Source organism: Perognathus longimembris, chromosome 1 (genome assembly GCF_023159225.1).
Source record: "Perognathus longimembris pacificus isolate PPM17 chromosome 1, ASM2315922v1, whole genome shotgun sequence".
Taxonomy (NCBI): domain Eukaryota; kingdom Metazoa; phylum Chordata; class Mammalia; order Rodentia; family Heteromyidae; genus Perognathus; species Perognathus longimembris.
The window spans coordinates 15,258,525-15,277,876 of record NC_063161.1 but is presented as its reverse complement, the minus strand read 5'-3'; the positions used below and the strand labels follow the sequence as shown (position 1 = coordinate 15,277,876).

Sequence of the window (19,352 nt, the reverse complement as noted above, 5' to 3'; positions counted from 1 at the left end):
GAAAGAGGATTTACTCTCTCAGGACCACTGAGTGGCCCTTTCCATCACATGCAACCTGCAGGCAAAGATGTCTCCTGTGCCTTCTAAGGACCCCTCTGCTCCCACCCCATATTTGGGGAGGTGGAGAGCGAGTAGAGAGTGTCAGATCCATCCTCTCAACCTCTGCTCCCCTTTATTCCACAGAACAGCCTCGCACAGAGTCCGAGTGGGAGAACAGCTTCACCCTGAAAATGTTTCTTTTTCAGTTTGTCAATCTGAACAGCTCCACGTTTTACATTGCGTTCTTCCTCGGAAGGTAAGAACTGGACCCATCTACACTTCCTGGGGCCAGGCAAGAACACCCAGAGAAGTCACTATCCCAGGGTGATGGAGAAGCCCATCCTTTAGATGATCTGTAGAAAATGTACAAAGAGGGACTGGGAATATGGCCTAGTGGGAAAAGTGCTTGCCTCGTATACATGAAGCCCTGGGTTCGATTCCCCAGCACCACATATATAGAAAAGGCCAGAAGTGGCGCTGTGGCTCAAGTGGCAGAATGCTAGCCTTGAGCAAGAAAGAAGCCAGGGACAGTGCTCAGGCCCTGAGTCCAAGGCCCAGGACTGGCAAAAAAAAAAAAAAAGAAAATGTACAAAGAGAAGAACAACAAACTCCCTTATTCACAACTCCCTTATTAGCACCCTTCAAACTCCCTTATTAGCACCCTTCAAACTCCCTTATTAGCACCCTTGGGGAGTGAGAAGCATCTGTGCCCCTTTCATGTCCAAACTAAATACAGGTAAATAATTCATACATGTGGATGATAGACTGGAAACCCAATATGAGGCCCTTCTGCTTCCCAACTTCTCTGAAAAGCTTCCAGAGGGGATGGGCCAGTACCACAAAGCAGAAATTTCCTCCCACATCCTACTAAATGGTGGATGTAAAATTCCCCAGAGTCCCAGGCCTTCCATCTCTACCCTCTTTCCTGTCAAGATGTCTTCCCCTCTTCTCTGAAGCCGGGACATGCTTCATCTGAGATTACCCTATTTTAGTTTACCCCTACTTTCAGCTACCTTCTTGTACGGGTGTGAGACCCAGTGGCCCCACTCAGGTGCAGGAAAGAGGTGACGTTATGACAGGTCTGAAAGGTTGCCCCGTTCCTTCAGACCCCACGCCCAACTCCCTGTGAACTTACCTTGGAGGATGTACTAAACTAAACATAAAATAACAGTCCCTGGAAGCTTCTACCTACCGAATGCTAACGGCTTGTTCCCCCATGTGTGTTGAAGATTTACAGGACACCCAGGTGCCTACTTGAGGCTGATAAACCGGTGGAGACTAGAAGAGGTCTGTATTCTTCCTCCTCCCTTGTTTCCTAGAGACTCACACTCAACTGTCTCAGGGTGACTGAGTGGGGATTAGGAGCCAGTCACCCTGGCTTCCTGTCAGTTAATTCTTGAATTTCTGAGTTTACTTCCCTTGCAGTGCCACCCTAGCGGATGCCTTATTGATCTCTGTATGCAAATGGGTATTATAATGGTGCTAAAGCAGACCTGGAATAATTTCATGGAACTGGGCTACCCGTAAGTACCTTCACTACCTGTCATCATGAGGAAGGGCTGCTGCTTGGTATGGGCGTTTCTGGATATGTCAAGTGAGATGGCAGACTCAGCAACTGAGCTAGTGCAGCTATCTCTATAGACATCTGCAAAAAAATGATAAATGGTTGGAAAGTTTTGCGTATGTCACATGAATCAATGTAAATATTCCTTATGACATCTCCAGGGGCCCCTAAATACTGGATATTTGCTTGTAAGCCGCTTTAAATGATGCCTCTGATTCACTGGGTCCTGGGATTGCTAACCTCTAGCTATGTATTGGTTAATGAACTCTCCACTCCCCCATTTCTGTGATAAAGCAAAATAATCATTAAAAGAAAATTTTAAATAATTACCCTAGATTCAGATTATGGAAACAAAAGAATTTATGGAAAGGGAGGAAAAAAATCAGAGATTCCTAAAAGAAACAGGATTATTTCTATGTCAGTATATATTGACCAGTAAAAATAGTATCACTTGATGATCACATTCTTTTTTTTTTTTTTTTTTGGTGATGATATTCAACCAGAGCCTGTAGCATCTCTGTAAATAGTCTTGAGTTCTTCTGTCGTTTGCTCAGTGCGGATCAGTTTAGTTTTAAGGGAACATAAATCAGCAACATTTCTTTGCTTCAATCCAAAGCCTGGCTGGGTTTCCGTGTCAGCTAGCACCTCTGCAGGCACGTGGAAGACCACTCTGCCACAGCAGTTACAGAGAACTTGGCCCCCTTAGAAATCCTCCCGGCACTGTCAGAAGCCATGTCAGCAGTGGCAGAGCCTTAGCTTCCTTTTCAGAAATCTCACTCCAAGTATTTGCAGTATGATACATTGTATGAAACTTTGTATAGATACTATATAAAAGGTTAGCAATATATTTTGCCTGGAGGCACAAACCGTAATGAAGTCAAGATGCCGTAGATGTCAAGGATGATATAATTTATGTATGTATGTATTTGTTTGTTTGTTTGGTCTTGGGGCTTGAGCTCAGGGCCTGGGCATAGTTCCTGAGCTCTTTTGCTCAAGGCTAGCATTCTACCACTTTGAGCCACTGCTCTACTTCCAGTTTTCTGGTGGTTAATTGGAGATGAGAGTCTCATGGGGACTTTCCTGCCCAGATTGACTTTGAACCACAATCCTCAGATTTCAGCCTCCTCAGTAGCTAAGATTGCAGGCATGACCCACATGCCCAGCAACAGTACAATATTTTAACATCTAGTAATTCAGCAAACTTATAAAGAAGTCAGAGTTTGTCTTTGATAATCATCTCTTTATTTTGTGTGTTTTGTTTTGCTGTTTCTACTCCTGGATGACACTCAACTTTTTCCTTTTCTGTTGTTGCCTTTGAGACACAGGCCCACTGCTTCCTGACCCCTTTTCTAACCCATCCCCATATGATCTAATGTATTGCTGAACACAGTTGAGATGTTTGTGTTGGCCTTGCCAATGTGATGTGATTTTACAGAATGCCAGAGCCCCTGCCAGGCTTAGGCTCAATGCAGACAGATCAAGTCATCTGGTTACAGGCAATCATTGTAGGTTTGGAAGCCTCTGAAGTCAGAGTATGCAGGTCAGAACCCACATGTGCCTGGCCCCTAAACTGGTTCGTGTAATTCAGACCAGCCTAGCATCAACGTCTGGGCATGAATTGCCTCTGTACCAAGTCAGTTGATGGATGTTTCCAGTCTTCTAGCCAACTGTCTAGGCAACACTGAATGTGAAACCATTTCATGAATGATTAACACAAGCTCCTCCAACATACTGTTTACTTGCAAGTTGAAAGGCCTGAAATATAGGCCTATAAACTATGGCTCTGGATTTTAATTCTCCTCTTTCTTGTTACTGAAGTCTCTGAACAGTTGCTGTGTTTGTTTGTTTTTTCATGTGTAACAAATCAATCTTGTCACACAGGTTAATTCAGAATTGGTGGACTAGAAGGAAAGTCCGACAAGAACACGGGCCTGAGAGGAAAGTAAATTTCCCACAGTGGGAAAAGGACTACAACCTTCAGCCAATGAACGCATATGGACTCTTCGATGAATACTTGGAAATGAGTATGGAAATATTCTGTTTTACTCCCCTAGTTATAAATGCAAATTTTTAGATTAGCAGCTAGGATTGCACTGCTAAATGCAGAGGGTGGATTGTTTACTCACGAAGCTCCATCTGAGCCTGGTAACTCCTAACTCTTTGTGACATTATATCTTGTCCCTTGTACTTAACCACCAGAGAAAAAATAATAAAGGTTAGGTAATTTGGTGGGCTAATCAAAGTTATTGCTCATAAAGTAATTGATTCACTTGCTCAGCCAACATCTGCTAAGTTTTGTTAAATTCCAAGGAGAGACTATATTCAACAAAAAGATAAATTGTATTGAGGGCTGGAAGCATAGCTCAAGTAGTAGAGAGTCTGCCTAGCAAGCATGGAGCCCTGAGTTTAAATCTTAGTACCATCAAAAAGAAAAATGGAAAAGGAGTAAGGTAGAGTGCACAGTTTTTCAGAGCCAGGTGCCATGGTGCAGGCCTATAATCCTAGCCCTTGGAAGGCTGAGGCAATAGCATCATAAGTTCCAGGCCATTTGGGGCCATGTAGCAAGATCCTATCTTATCTCCCTTTTCCTAAAAGAGTGAATAGACTAGTGGAGGGATAATCAGAGAGAAAAAGGAAGAGCAGCGAAGTGTCCTAGATTGTGTGACATGGATCAGTGCGAGTAAGGGTGGACAGTGGCTTCTGTCACAGGACAGAAGTGTCAGGACACTGAGAAGGTTCATCCTTTGCTCTATTACACTGAAGGAATCCCATTTCCCTAGAATCAGTCCCAAGCCGCTTCTCTGAGTTTGGATCTAAGAGCATGAGCTCTGGAATCCAATGCCTGGGCCCATATCATAGCCCTGTCATTTGTCAATAGTTAAAAACTTGTACAGTTCCTTGATTGTCTTTTGAACTCCGTTTCTTCATGATACTAAGAATAGCCACTGCACTGAGTCTTTATGTGGCTTAGATAAGTTAATATGCATGACAAGACTTAAAACACTGCCTAGCTTACTGAGAGAACTGGTGGGTATTGACTGTGTCATTGTTATTTTCATATTCTTTATTCCTTAAGGATAGGATAATACAGCATATTAGCAGATTTACCGTGTGTGTGTGTGTGTGTGTATTATGTTGAAATTCTATGATTCAACAGTGGAAGTAGGAATAAGTTAGGCAAGATATACTACTTTTTTGTGTGATGCTAGGATTTGAATTAGGGACCTTGATCTTTCTAGGCAAGCAATCTATTACACAAGCTACATCCTCCACCATTTTTAATTTAGTTGCTTTTCAAATACAGTCTTGTGCTTTTGCCAGGGACTGGCCTTAGACTGCGTTCCTCCTACCTATTCCTCCTATGCAACTGTTATTACAGGCACAAGCCACTATGCCCAGCTTGATTGTGTGTGCGAGCATGCGTGTGCACCAGTTTCAAGGCTTGAACTCAGGGCCTCAAAATCTCACTCGACTTCCTTGCTCACAGATAGTGCTCTACCACTTGAGCTGTACCTCCAACCCCTTTTTGCTGGCTCATTGAAAATGAAGTCTCCTGAATTTTTTTGCTAGGAATGCCTTTCAAAAGCAATGATCTGATCCCAGCCCTCTGAGTAGCTAGAATTACATTTATAAGCCAACAGTACAAAGCTTGCCCAACTTATTCTTTCAGAGGTATCTTTGATTTCAGTGGCTTTTATGTACAGCCTAACGTTGACCTACTATCCTTCTATCTCCACTTCCCTAGTAGCTGGGATTCCAGGCATGAAAATGCATTACTTCTGAAGATAGCAGTCTTATCAAACAAATCCAAAAGTTAAAGGAGCACCAGAATCAATGCTTAATGTTTCTTAGATTGCGTATGTTCTAAATGTCTGTTGATGTTTTTTAGAGTTTCAATTATAGAATGGCACAATGAAAAACCTGGAAATGAAACCAATCTGAGCATTAATAATAAAACTTAATAAGGAGAAGACAACTAACCATTTTCAAGTCTCCTAATTGATTCTTCTCTCATAAAGAAGAAAGTGAGCAATCATCTGCTATTTCAAGTGCTTGAAAAGAAGCATTATGTGGTTAGTGCTCAATACACTGTGCTAGCTTTGCTGCACCAATCTGAGAAGCATCACAGCAAACTGTAAATTCTAACTGCTTCTGGATTTTGTAGGAGAGTTTTTGTTTGCTTTTAGTTTTGGTTTTGTTTTCTTTGAGCTGGTACCCGGGCTTCCATTCAGAGCCTTGCACTCTCATTTGGCAAATGACTCAAGGCTGGTACTCTTCCACTTGAGCCACAGCTCCATTTCCAGCTTTTTGGTGGCTCATTGGAGATCAGATTCTCATTGACTTTCTTAGCTGGATTCAAACTGTAATCTGCAGATCTCAGGATCCTGAGTAGTGAGAATTATAGGAAGAAGTCACCAGCGGCCCATGTTATGTTCTGTTCTTATTTTTATTTTCCTTAATGCTTCCATCCTTTGTTTTATTTTTAATGTTAAAATTCCCTTAAATAGCATACAATTGTTGTTAAGAGTATATAAATTACTCTAACTATACAGATAAGGAATTTTCACAAATATACAGACAAATGTAACCAAAGATGAGGAGTTGGCAAATCATTCCCACAGGGCAAATTCAGTTCACTGTCTTCTAATTTAAAAAATTATATTGTATATTATATATGTATTATTTTTATTTATTTTAAGCCAGGTACCAGTGGCTTACACCTGTAATCTTAGCTACTCAGGAGGCTGAGATCTGAGGATCATGATTTGAAGCCAAGCCAGGCAGGGAAGTCTTTGAGAATCTTATTTCCAATTAACAACCAGAAAGCCAGAAGTGAAGTGAAGCTGTATCCCCTGTGGTAGAGCCTTCAGCACAAAAGCTCAGAGACAGTGCCCAGCCCAGAATTCAAGCCCCACAATCAGCACACACACAAAACAAATGAGAACTTCCTACCCACTGTTCACATATCATCTTTAGCTGCTTTTCCACTGTAACAGCAAAGTTGAGTAGTTCTAACAGAGACTGTAAGGCTGGAAATCTTCCATATGTGATTCCCCATAGAGTCCTAGATTAAGAAGAAGAATAGAATCTGTACTGGAGAAGTTTCCTTTGTTTCCTATCTCATTTATACACCTTCTTTAATCACTTTCCCAATGGCATAGAAAACTTTCTGTCACCTTTTAGCCTCCATATGAATGGAACTGTACATACTCTTGTCACTGGATGCTCTCATTCATTGGTGTGATTGAAGCTTTTTTCCTTTTTTTGCTATTTTACTTTATTTGTATTGCTACATGCTATTCCTATAATATAGACCTAAAGCAAAAACACAGAATAGGCAAAGATTGCCATTGACATTCACCCCCATATTTTCCTTTTAGTTGTATGGTCCGTTTGCATTTTCATTGCTACATGTACCTCATCTTTTTCTCCCACACCCCCAATAAACCCACACATCCCCTACCCCGCCAATCCCTAAGCCTCTCCCAAATCATGAACTGTTCTTCTGACCACTAGTAAGGATCTATGAAGAGAGAAGAAACCACCCAAGAGCAGAAATAAAATTTTATCTCTACTTCATTGAATTAAAAAAAGTATGATGTAGATACAGTGAAATTGCTATCAAAACTGAGCACTAACTCTTCCATGGGTACATGGAAGTTTCTTACCTAATTCTATGAGCTTTTCTTTTTTTCAACAAAAAGTTTACATACATACAAGTGTTTCCAAATAAACTTTTCTTACTTACATGCTGTAAAAAAAAAAAACAACCTTTCCCCAAACTCCACGAAGAAAGCAGCAGTACTAGATTGGTCATTAAGACCAGTATCATATAGGTCATATGTGTAATACGTGAAAGGAATTAATTATTTTATTATCAGCCATAATATGTAATTGATAACTAAACTAGATTGATGTCAGACAAAAATGCACTAAACCAGTCACATTTTATTTCCCTTTCAATATTTGCCTTTCAGTATTATCATTATTTTCATTATAAACCCAACCAAAGAATCTCACATCTTGCTGTCTAGACCCTACATACAGTACTGTTAGTCATTGCGAAAATTATCCCTGTCAGGTTTCCCCACCCCCACCTGACAGGCTTTCTTTGCTTCCCTGGCCTTCCTTCATTGTAATCACATGCCAGGAACAGAACCGGCACTATTTGGTACTTGGAAAGTCCCTTCATTATATAAAATGACTAGAGTGAGTATGTGAAAAATAAATACATAATAAGGTTGCCTGGTCTACCCTCATAAAGTTCAGTGCAATAGAGGAAAAGAGAGGGGCAGCCACAAAATCAAGACAGAGTTTGGTCTAGAGTGGTGAGCAGAGCAATGAGAGCTACTTAAGTCAGGCTCCAGAAGGGGGCACATTTGAGCTTAACCTTGAAGGAAGAAGAGAATTCCATCAGAGTACTGATAAGTATTAAGTATATGACAAGTCTCCACCAAACTAGATGTCTAATGGAGCCAGAGTGAAGGGTCGTCTGAAAACGAGGTCTAGTATGTGTGTGGTATATGTAGGCTTAAGGCTCGCAAGTTGGCATAGAATCAAATGATTGGGGCCCTTGAGTGGCATGGCAGGGAGATGGGGGCGGGGGGGGGAGGAGTTTGGGCTTTATTCTGTATTCCCTACGATGAGAACAGACTGAAACATTTCCTGTAGGGAGATGATGAGCAATGAGCTTGAACCATCACTTTAGACACACTGACAGCAGTGTGACGGGGCTGGTTAGAAAAATCTGAGCTCAAGGGCAGTGGCGTCAAGGGAGCAATAAGTCATTTTTGAATGTTATTTGATAGGGCTCTGAAGCTAACGGGTTCTGAAGGTTGCACTAGCATAGTTCTAATTGTTATGTGAAAGGACTGAGCTGGAGGGACATGAAATCAGGGCAGATGACATAAGTATGTTTGACCACATGGGTAACATGATATCTACCAGGCTTATTCCATGTGAAGATACTGTTTTTCCCTTTGTAATGATCATGTGAAGACATCCTTTGAATATATACAAGTTGGACACAGTAGTACACATCTGTAATCCCGACTGTGTAGGGAAAGGGGCAGGAGGATTACAGTCTGAAGCCAGCCTTGGCAAAAATGTAAGACTCTATCTGAAAAATAAGCTGAAAGAAAAAAAAACTGATGATGTGGCTCAAATGGTAGAGTGTAAAGGTGAGACTATGAATTCAAGCCCCACAGTGCTACCAAAAGAATATAGCTAGGTGTGGTGTGGTGGCTCATTTCTATAATCCTAGTTACTAAGGAGCTGACATCAGGAAAACCACAGTTCAAGGCCTGCCCAGGCAAAAGTTGTACAAGCCTTCATCCCAACCTATGAAAGAGCATTTCCTGGAGGCATATACCTGTCATTCCAGCGATGAGGGAAGCATAAGTAGGAAGATGAGGCCCTGGTAGAGGAAGAACTAAGGGAAAAAGGGCTTGAAGCATGGCTCCAGTAGTAGAACACTTGACAGGCAAGCACAGGGCTCTAAAAGCAAACCCCAGTACTGTACCACCAAAGAAAGAGTGGGAAATATACAAATTTCTGATTTTCTTCACTCTTCCTTTGCCTGCTAGCTCTAGTACTTGTCCATGGTTCTTGCCTACAACAATATTACTGTAGTGTTTGCACAATAATGATTTTCTTCTGTCGTCATCTCTTTTATGTTTATGAATTAGAAAACTATCATGGGGTAGAGACATACTTTATCTGAATTTAATTACTACTTATATGTGTTCATGTATATTTATATCCATGTGGATATAGAGACAATGTCAATGTGGACTTAGAGACTAAATATTATAATCCAATGACACCATGATTAATTTCACTACACAGCTTATTCCAAGTTCATCCTGTGTCCTGCTGACATGTGTTCCCTTCGTGTGTGTGTGTGTGTGTGTGTGTGTGTGTGTGTGTGTGTGTACATGCCCATGCCAGTCCTAGGGTGTGGGCACTATCCCTTAGCTGTTTTACTTAAGGCTGGAACTCCACCACTTGAGCCACAGCTCTACTTCCAGCCTTTTGTGTTTGGTTTTGGTGGTAGTGGCAGCTATCTAGAGATAAGAGTGTCATAGTCTTTCTTGCTCACACTGTTTTCAAACCTTGATCCTCAGATTAGAGCCTCCTAAGTAGCCCCTTCATTTCCTGAGTAGTTCTTTCCTTTCTGCCAACACAAGATATTCCATATTCATCTTTCATTTTTCTATCACAGCTCTAGGATCACATTTTTTCCAAGGAGCTTTGTTTCCTTCTATTAGAGAATGGTATTTTTGAAAATACCTGGGTTCTAAGTCTATGCCCTGCTCTCAGGATGCCATTGTTTCCAGGCCCAGGAAGAACCTCTGTGTCCCATGTCATGGTCATCTTTCTGGAAGAGTTACCCTCTGTACTTTTGTATTGGGAAAAGTATGAAATAAGACAATACTTCCCATTCTCTCCCCTCTTCTGCCCTAGTTCTTCAGTTTGGATTTACAACTATCTTTGTGGCAGCTTTTCCTCTAGCACCACTTCTGGCCTTACTGAATAACATAATTGAAATTCGACTTGATGCTTACAAATTTGTCACACAGTGGAGGAGACCTTTAGCTTCAAGGGCCAAAGACATAGGTAAGTTAGAATTGGGTGTCGTTTTTTTAAATATACAGATACCATCTGTAGATAAGAAATTTAAAAGCCACCAACTTTCTTATGGTTTCCAAGTCAGATGATTGAACTGATTTTTTGTAATCAATTAGTTTTGAATACTAATGCACAAGATGTAAAGCTAATTAGAAACTTACAATTTCTAGCATAAGATAATTTATACTTTGATTCTCAATTTGGCTTTTACCTTGAGACTGTAAATTTAAAGTAGTAATTTGTTATAGCTCCAAAATAGGGCTAGAGGCGTGGCTCAAATGGTAGAGCATTTGCTTAATAAGCACAAGGCCCTAATTCAAACCATAATACAAGAAAGAAAGAGGGAAGAGGAGAGAGGGAGGGAGAGCTTGAAGTAGGGAGGGAGGGAAGAAGAAAAGGAAGAGAAAGGTGAGGGGAAGAAAGAAAGAGTGGAAGAAAGGAAAAAGAAAGAAGAAAAGAGTGAAAGAAAGGAAGACAGTAGGGAGGGAGGAGGGAAGGCAGGCAAGCAGGAAGGTAGGTAAGAAAGCAGGGATGAAGGTGGGAAAGGGGAAAGGGGAAGGAGGGAGATCTGGGCTAGATATGGAGATGCTTAACCATAATCCCAGCTCCATGAGAGGCAAAGGAAGAACAATCTTCCTTTAAGACCTGTTGCAGACAAAAAGCCTGAGACCCTATCTCACAAACACTAAGAGGAAAAAAGGTCTGGGACATATCTCAAGCAATAGAGCAACAGTACTAAGCCCCGGTGCTGCAATCAATCAATTGCTAAATAAAATGCAGTAGTCCTTCCCTTTGCTTGAATTTTTTTTTTGCACTTTCCTAAACATTTTTTCTGATTCATGTGAAGCAGCGCTGAGGTTCTCCAGCAGCAGAGATGGCCTTTGGTCTTTACTATAGAGTTTCAGAGTAGAGTCAGACACAGCCTTCTTGAGAGCTGCCTGAGATCAGGAACTGTCAAGTCTACCTCCAGTGCTCAGTGCAAAGCAGACAGGCCCTCAGCCAGTGCTCATGGGAGAGGATCCAGTCAGATGCTCTAGCTAATGGGTACCTTTCTACTCACATCAAAACAAGCCCACACCAGTGAGCACCTATTCTGGGCCCATGCACCAGAGGCTGGGCCCACTGAGAAGAATAGGAGCAACCCTGATTATACCCTTAAAGTGTTTGCAGTCTGGTGGGGACTGGATATTCTGTACAGACCTTACTAGCTGGTGTCGGGGTGCCTAACCAATGACCCTATTCTCTGACTTGGAAGTCAGGAGCACCTGGCCCTGCCACAAGAAGTCCTTTAATGCCATGGAAGCACAAATTCTTAATCCTGGCCCCAAGAGCCGGTATTTGGAAAGATGCAAGGAACCTGTGGGAATGGCTATTGAAAATGAGTGGACCCATGTTGCTGTCATTCTCATTTTCTCTGATGGTGTGCACAGAACTAATGCCACATTTCTATTTGAATAGGGATTTGGTACGGAATTCTTGAAGGCATTGGAATTCTCTCTGTTATTACAAATGCATTTGTCATCGCGATCACATCAGACTTTATCCCTCGCTTGGTGTATGCTTATAAGTATGGACCTTGTGCAGGCCAAGGAGAAGCTGGACAAAAGTAAGTTTTCTGTGACTCTGTTGTGAAGTCTCCATTTCCTGGTCACTGTGTGGTACTGGACACCGGATGAGAAGCCTTTGTTCTAAGGCATATGACACACAAGCCCAGACAAGACAGTCTGTGGGAGGGAGGTAGAATGATGAGATAATTTCACTTTTAGCCAAAGAAAACACATCTCATTCTCCTGAAGGCTTAGGGATCAAACAAGCCAGACAGGTTTTCAATGGAATTTAATGTGAGAGTAGTAAGTAATAATTTTCCCCTCTTGTCTCTGCCCTCTATAAATTCAGAAACATGTGGTCTACTAATGTGTATAACAATAAGAGTAACACACAACTTAGTGTATAGTTATACCATTGTTAGGAGCTTGTTAAAGGACACTTATTATATAGATTGAGATATTTATATGGGAAATAATGGAATCATATACCTAGAACCCAGTAAGCACTCAATAAACATTTATGGACTAAATAAGTAATTTTCCCCATATCTATATTTTCAAATTAAGGCATAGTCTATATTCCCCAAACCAGGGCACTATATAGATCTGATCAGATATATTCCTTCTAGCTTTTACTTTTATATACTTTGAGAATAAGACAAGAAGTCTCTAAGTATCTTAAGCGGGGCACTGGTGGCCCATGTCTGTAATCCCAGCTACTCAGGAGTCTGCAAATTGAGAAATGTATGTGGAATTCAGGCTAGACAGACAAATCCATGGGACTCTTACCTCCAGTGAGCCAACAAAGAATCAGAAGTGGAGGTATGACTCAAGCACTAGAACACCAGCCTGGAGTAACTAAGGGTTGTTACCCAGGCCCTGAGTTCAACAAACCCCAGTATCATCAGTACAGGAGAAGGAGAAGAGGAAGGGGAAGGGGAAGCAGAGAGGATAGAGAAAGAGGAGAAGAGGGGGAAAAGGAGAAGGAGGATCAGAAGGAGGAGGAGGAAGAAGAGGATAAGGAGGTCTTCAAATATTTAAAAAAAAATCTGTATAGTCAAAGTAGTAATCTAACCCTAATTACAGGACTTGGAAGTGTGTAGGTCAGAAGGGAGTGCTGGAGATCTCAATTCTTCATACTGCATAATTGTCTCTCAGGGCTGCTGTCTAGTATCAGCAGGATTGCCTCCTAGTTTACTATCCTGAGCCAGAGTTATCTGTAGCCATTGTAGTTCAGTGAGCCTAAAGAAAGAAAGTGCCACCAAGCCAAGTCAATTGAGTTAAGTAAACCTGGCCGGGATCCAGTCCCATTATTAATCCTACACAAGTGCACCAAGGCTCAGATTGCTTAGGAGTGTGATCCAGCTCACAATCCAGTTGGTTGAAGAAGTTTCTGTGAAGTTCTTTATGATAAGAACCCTGTGGCTATTAGACGCTAATGATCTAGGAACTTTAAGTGAGTATGTCATTCCATTTCAGAGATTTGTCTTAAATTGTACTACCCAGGCGTTTCTCTCGTTGTAACTGCAGCCAACATTCTCTTTTGAGCTTAGACTTTTAAAAAAAGGAGCTAAGTCTAGACTTTCTAAAAGATTACACTATTTAAGCTCTCCATAAAGTCTGTTATACTTAAGTAAAAGCCCAACAAAATCAACACGAGGTAATGGGTCCAGCCAAGAGGGAGGGTTGGGCCTAAGGGAGAGAGGTAGATGAGTGAGGTAGGGAACTAGGAAGAATGCAGTCAAGAAATTCACTGTATACACCAAAAATCAAGAAAAAGTAAGGGAAGGGGTGGGGGGAGGGTGAGAATACTGAAGGGGTGACACTAATCAAGATGCATTATATGCACAAACTTTCTTTGTTATATGGCAGCTCCTTTGTACAACTACTTAAAGATAGCTTCCCTCAGGCTGCTTTCACATATGGTTTACATTGTCTTCTCCAAACAGCTCTGGGAAGGGAACACACACTATTACCATCACTTTGAGGAGCTGGAAAAGGTTAAAGGAAGCCAATTCCAGGCACACCGTTGGTGCACATGGAGGCAAAGCTGCTCTGGCATGGCGTTCATCCAGAGCCACAGGGCCTGCAGGCTTGCCAGCAAGTGGGGATTAAATGTTATCTTATAACCCCCTTAACTGAGTTGTACCTTCTGGGACTTTTAAAATTATGTGTTTACTGAGTACACTTATTTTGTTAATTATTTTTGTGTGTTGGTATGAGAGCTTGAATTTAGGACCTAAGCCCTGCCCTTTAGCTTGTTTTTCTCTTTCCTCTTTTCCTATGCCAGCCAAAGGACTTGAACTCAGGGCCTGGGTACGGTCCCTTATCTTTTTTGCTCAATACTGATACTCTACCATTTGGGCCACAGTTCCACTTCTGGCTATTTGGTGGTTAATTGGAAATTAAAATCTTAAAGCCTTTCCTGCCTAGGCTGGCTTCACCATGATCCTCAGATATCAGCTTCCTGAGTAGCTAGAATTACAGGGATGAGCCACTGGCACTCTACAATTTTCTTTGCAAAACATTCTCTTCAATTTAAAAATGAGCTCTCTGTCACCTTCCATTTATGGTTCTGCCCCTTGTCTTTTAATCCATTAGTCATTTTTCTATGTTTTCAAATAGTTACATATTTTCTTCATGAATCTTATTTTCTACCCTAGCAGCCACCCTATTACTTTTGCTTTTTTTTCTCACTCTCTTGCCTCCTTTCTCTTTTTCCAATTTAGAAATGCTTTTGCAATGACTGAACTTAGAGAGCAGCAGAAGCATTGAATTTTAGAAAGTCATAGACTTTGGGAATAAGATGTGTAGTTGTAGTAAAATCCTCCTTGGAATTGAATCCAGCTGTGGTGATGCTATACTTCAGTTTAAATTGAACCTAATGCAAAAGCACTCCATGAAACTCAGTCACCTTGTCTCGCTCCAAAACTCTAGCTTACATCAGCACTCCCTCCTTGCTTGTCTTTAAGCTTCTCCTGGCTTCTCCATGAGAGACAATTTTATTCATATGCCAGCATCCTTTGGTTCACATGCTCCCTTGTCCTTATTTCTGTCTCTCTCGTGTTGCTTTTGCCTACCATATGAGTTGTGTCCCTGGCCACATTGTAAACTGCTTGAGAGCAAGGGACCACATCTTTCATTCCTGCACATTCCAAGCACAGCCCACTTGGCTTGGATCCTTGGCAATCAAAGCTACAGTGGCATGGTGGAGACCTTATACACAGTCTCTTGTCACTGTGTTCCTGGGCCTGAGGTAAGGAAGGCTGAGTGGCCTGGCAACAGGAGTATGTGGCAGAGACTCTCAGAGGACAGGAAACAGAAGCAGGAAAGGGCCAGGAACAAGACATACCCCCAAACATCTTCCCTCAGACACCTACTTCTTCCAGTGTGGCTCCACCTCGTAATATTTCCGAAACCTTCCAAAATAGTCCCATCATTTGGGGACCTAGGTTTTAACACCTGAGCCTGTGGAAGACATTGCATAGTCAAACCCATCATCAAGAAAGGAATATGAAATACCAACTAAACAGACAATCTAGCGGAGAAAAGAAAAAAAAAGTGTTGTATTCATATATTGCATGTAGCATGAAATGTGAGATAAGAAACATCAGAGTCACACTAATCATATTCATACCATTTTGAGTGAATTTCTTCAAGTTAATGAATATGGAGAGAGAAAATGTGTGTATGTGTGTGTATGTGTGTGTATGTGTGTGTGTGTGTGTGTGTATGAGATCACATGATGCTGTCATTCACCTGTTTCACTGAAGAATTGACTGGGGTACTGATGATAATTCTGAACAGACAGATAGCACAAAGAAATGACTTGTTCCTGATTCTGAATGCCCATGACTTTCAAGTTCCTGTGACAAGGCAAGGTACTTGCAACTGTAGAGATTTCTAGGAAGTGGTGAAGTGGATGCAGAAAAGCTGATTCAGGATCTAATTATAGAATCTGTATTCTCTCCTAGGTGCATGGTTGGCTATGTGAATGCCAGCTTATCTGTATTTAGGATTTCTGACTTTGAGAACCGGTCTGAGCCTGAATCAGATGGCAGTGAGTTCTCTGGGACTCCTCTCAAGTACTGCAGGTAAGGGTGGACTCTGTGTGATTCTGCGCAATCTAAGCTGGCTTTAGCATGGGGGTTGTGAACCCTGACAGCCCCTTAAGTCTGAGTTAGTTTAAAGCAGTTCTTCTCAATCTTCACTGTACATTACAGTCAAATGGGAAAATTTAGAGCCGCTTGTTCAAAGGGAAAAACTTAAGCTGTGGTTGGGCAAGGACTCAGGGACAGACCATCCCCAGTTGGTTTGAGTAATGGCTCTTGAAGGTATTTGTTTTTGTTCCATTTGTCCCTCATAGCATACCCTGTGCCACACATTTTTATGTCTTAAACAACTCATTTGTCAGTGAGCAGAGCTTCACTTGGCTGCTCATTCCACAGCAAAACCTCTGTAATAGGCACTCTTGCTCACTCTCTCTCTCTTAGTAAGAGGAAATTAATAGCTATTTCTTTTTTTTTTTTTTTTTTTTTTTTTTTTGGCCAGTCTTGGGCCTTGGACTCAGGGCCTGAGCACTGTCCCTGGCTTCTTTTTGCTCAAGGCTAGCACTCTGCCACTTGAGCCACAGCGCCGCTTCTGGCCGTTTTTCTGTATATGTGGTGCTGGGGAATCGAACCTAGGGCCTCGTGTATCCGAGGCAGGCACTCTTGCCACTAGGCTATATCCCCAGCCCCAGTAGCTATTTCTTAATACTCACCTGTTTGGTTGTATAAAAATTTATATATAGTTGCATCATGTCAGGAGCTATAACTCTACTAATCCTATCCACCTTCTAAGGCAGGCGTTATTATCCCCTTTGACAGATGATAAAACTCCTGACCTGCATCACAGCACTTTCTCAAGTAAGTTCATTAGTAGAGATACAGAGATGTGGACACAACAAGCCTCCATATGTATGGGGACCTAGAAAGAACTCCTCGAATAGAATTATAATAGTAAGAAGACTCCAACATAGTTCTTTCTGGCATCAATAGATAATGCTGTGGATAGGAATTGTCAGCTTTCTATGAGCCCAAAACAGATGTTCTTTCAAGTCCTCATAAAATAATGCATTTGTCTATTCTGTTTCCTTCATCTACCATTTTGTTTTGTTTTTCAGAGGAACAGGCACAGAGCCTTTCTCATCTTTTGATTTCTCATTCTTTGTCCCACATAATAACACAAAAGGAGACACCATACATTAATCACTAATGGAATTGTTGATACTGTTATTAATTTTTTTGCTTAGCATTTTTAAATTTTTCATGAAATAATATTTTCAGATTTATTCAAAGCTTTCAGTTGTAGGATGATCACATATATGTATATATACAGATATATAAATGCATAAAAGTAGAAATATGGGACTTCTATTAGATATATAGATAGATAGATAGATAGATAGATAGATAGATAGATAGATATAAAAAATAGAAATATGGAACTTCTGTTTTCAGTCCTACCACAGGCAAAGCACCTGAACCAGCTCTCAGGTGGCAAACATCTGATATATGGATTAAATTACTTTCTAAAATTTTAATAATTCAAATAATCCAAATGAATTAATGACCTGGGAAGAAAAATTAATATGCCAATACCAAAATTGAGTGGAGGAATCCAGAATAATTGTCAAAGCACCATAGCCAACTTGTATTTGAACATAGCTTTTTCCACACTCTGCTTAATGGGAAAAAAAAAAAGCAGTAGGGTCATAGATGAGCTGAAGCACAGACTCAGAGCACTTGCAACAATAATCTGCAACGCCATAAAAGAAAAGAATTCAAGTACAAATTTTAGAGGCAGACCCTAATTAATTGATTGATTAAGTGATCGGTGGTGCCCGATGAGGACTGAACTCAGGGTCAAATGCTCTCACTTGGCTTTTTTTTGCTCAAGGTTGTTGCTCTACCACTTATGCCACATTTCCACTTCTTGTATTTCTATTAATTGGGATAACTTTCCAAAATGAAACACTGTTGTATAAAAAGCTTAAGGAGTCATGGAATGAAAAACTTATGTTTTAACAAAGGAATATCAGGAAGCTGGAACTTGAGGTGTTAGGGAGAGGGGGAAAGTGAATAGAGTGAGAGAAGGTGGGTGGGGGAAGTCATAATATTCAATGTACACATGTGAAAATGGAGCCAGCTACATTGAAGGGAGTGGGTGGGAATTGGAGAGATGGGAGAGAGCCATGGAAGAGGCGATGTTGATCAAGATCCTTTATTCTTACAAGCTGACATGATAAATTGAAACCCCTTTGTACTTAAAGATAAATAATAAAAAATAAACAGATAATGATTAATAATAATAACTTTATAGAGCCGCCGAGGACTACACTGGAAAATGGGACCCATTGATATATTTTCATAAACATACCACTGTCTAAAAATCAGATCTATGTATAACAAAAAGCATCTTTCTATTACTATGAAATATTGGAATATTTCTGAAATATAGGTATCTAGAGATGAACAAAAGGATGCCATTTGTTAACTTTATTTCAGAAAACAGTTATTAAGTACTTTACAAAGAGTCGATGGAGGATCGAGTAAGCCAGGTGAACTTTTGGCCCTGAACAACATTCTTCTTCCTAAAATTCCATGCATAGTAATTGAACCTGCAGTTGGAAAAATTAGGCACATATTAGCAAGGACAGTGCTTCAGCAGTTTGAAGGCACTAATAAATTCATTGTTAATTTCAGCACCAGGTATTTATCACTCTGATGACAAAGTAATCATGATATATTATTATTACATATCCATGGAGTAATTAATAATAATGAAGATCAGGATTGTGGTGATGATAACAGTGACAGCTCATATTTTTCATAGTAACTGATATGTTTGCAAGTTATTCTTCCCAGGAGATTATCCTGCTTTTTAATCATATGTCAATCAGTATTGATCTTAAGGTTAGATACCTTCATATACAAAATCTGAATTATTGTAAACTTTTTTAATTTAATTTTATTGTCAAGGTGATATACAGAGGGGTTACAGTTATATACATAAGGTAGTGAGTACATTTCTTGTCATACTTGTTACCCCCTCCCTCATTTTTCTCCCACTCTTCCTCCCCCCAACCCCCCCAGTTGTACAGTTAATTTCCCACATATTGTCTTGTGAGTATCACTGTTGCACTGTTTGCCCTTTATCCTTTGTCTTGCCATTTTGATATTCCCCTTCCCTTCCCTAATTCAGAGTATCATAAGCTTTTATTTAGACACAGGAACTTGGCATATCTACAGAGCAGAACTATTCAAATAATCAGTATTTCCAGAGTGTTCTAAATCTCTGAAAAGAATGAAAAAGAACCCAGGGTTTGAGCACTTGGGAACTTTGACATTAAGGAGTCACTTTTCAGTTTTCTCACCTGTGACAGTAGTGATGGTGAGGGGAAAGGGTAATCACATGGGCAGTCACATGGATTAAAGTTCCCAGAACATGCCCTCACCTCAAGTAGGTGCTCCACGAACATGTGGAATTTGATCTTGACTCAAAAGTTAGAACTGGAGGCCACATTAGGA

The 19,352-nt window shown here is 40.8% G+C and overlaps 1 protein-coding gene across 3 annotated transcripts in view; it reads left to right on the top strand.

Moving 5' to 3' along the window:
* Ano4 (anoctamin 4) overlaps window positions 1-19,352 on the top strand; it is a 341,279-nt gene that overhangs the window by 313,373 nt on the left and 8,554 nt on the right. For all 3 annotated transcript variants that reach the window (XM_048357392.1, XM_048357385.1, XM_048357401.1), the window contains 7 exons: window positions 184-295; window positions 1,269-1,326; window positions 1,465-1,562; window positions 3,485-3,627; window positions 10,070-10,222; window positions 11,693-11,840; window positions 15,756-15,875. In XM_048357392.1, the coding sequence (XP_048213349.1) occupies window positions 184-295; window positions 1,269-1,326; window positions 1,465-1,562; window positions 3,485-3,627; window positions 10,070-10,222; window positions 11,693-11,840; window positions 15,756-15,875 (832 nt within the window). The remainder of the gene's footprint in view (window positions 1-183; window positions 296-1,268; window positions 1,327-1,464; window positions 1,563-3,484; window positions 3,628-10,069; window positions 10,223-11,692; window positions 11,841-15,755; window positions 15,876-19,352) is intronic.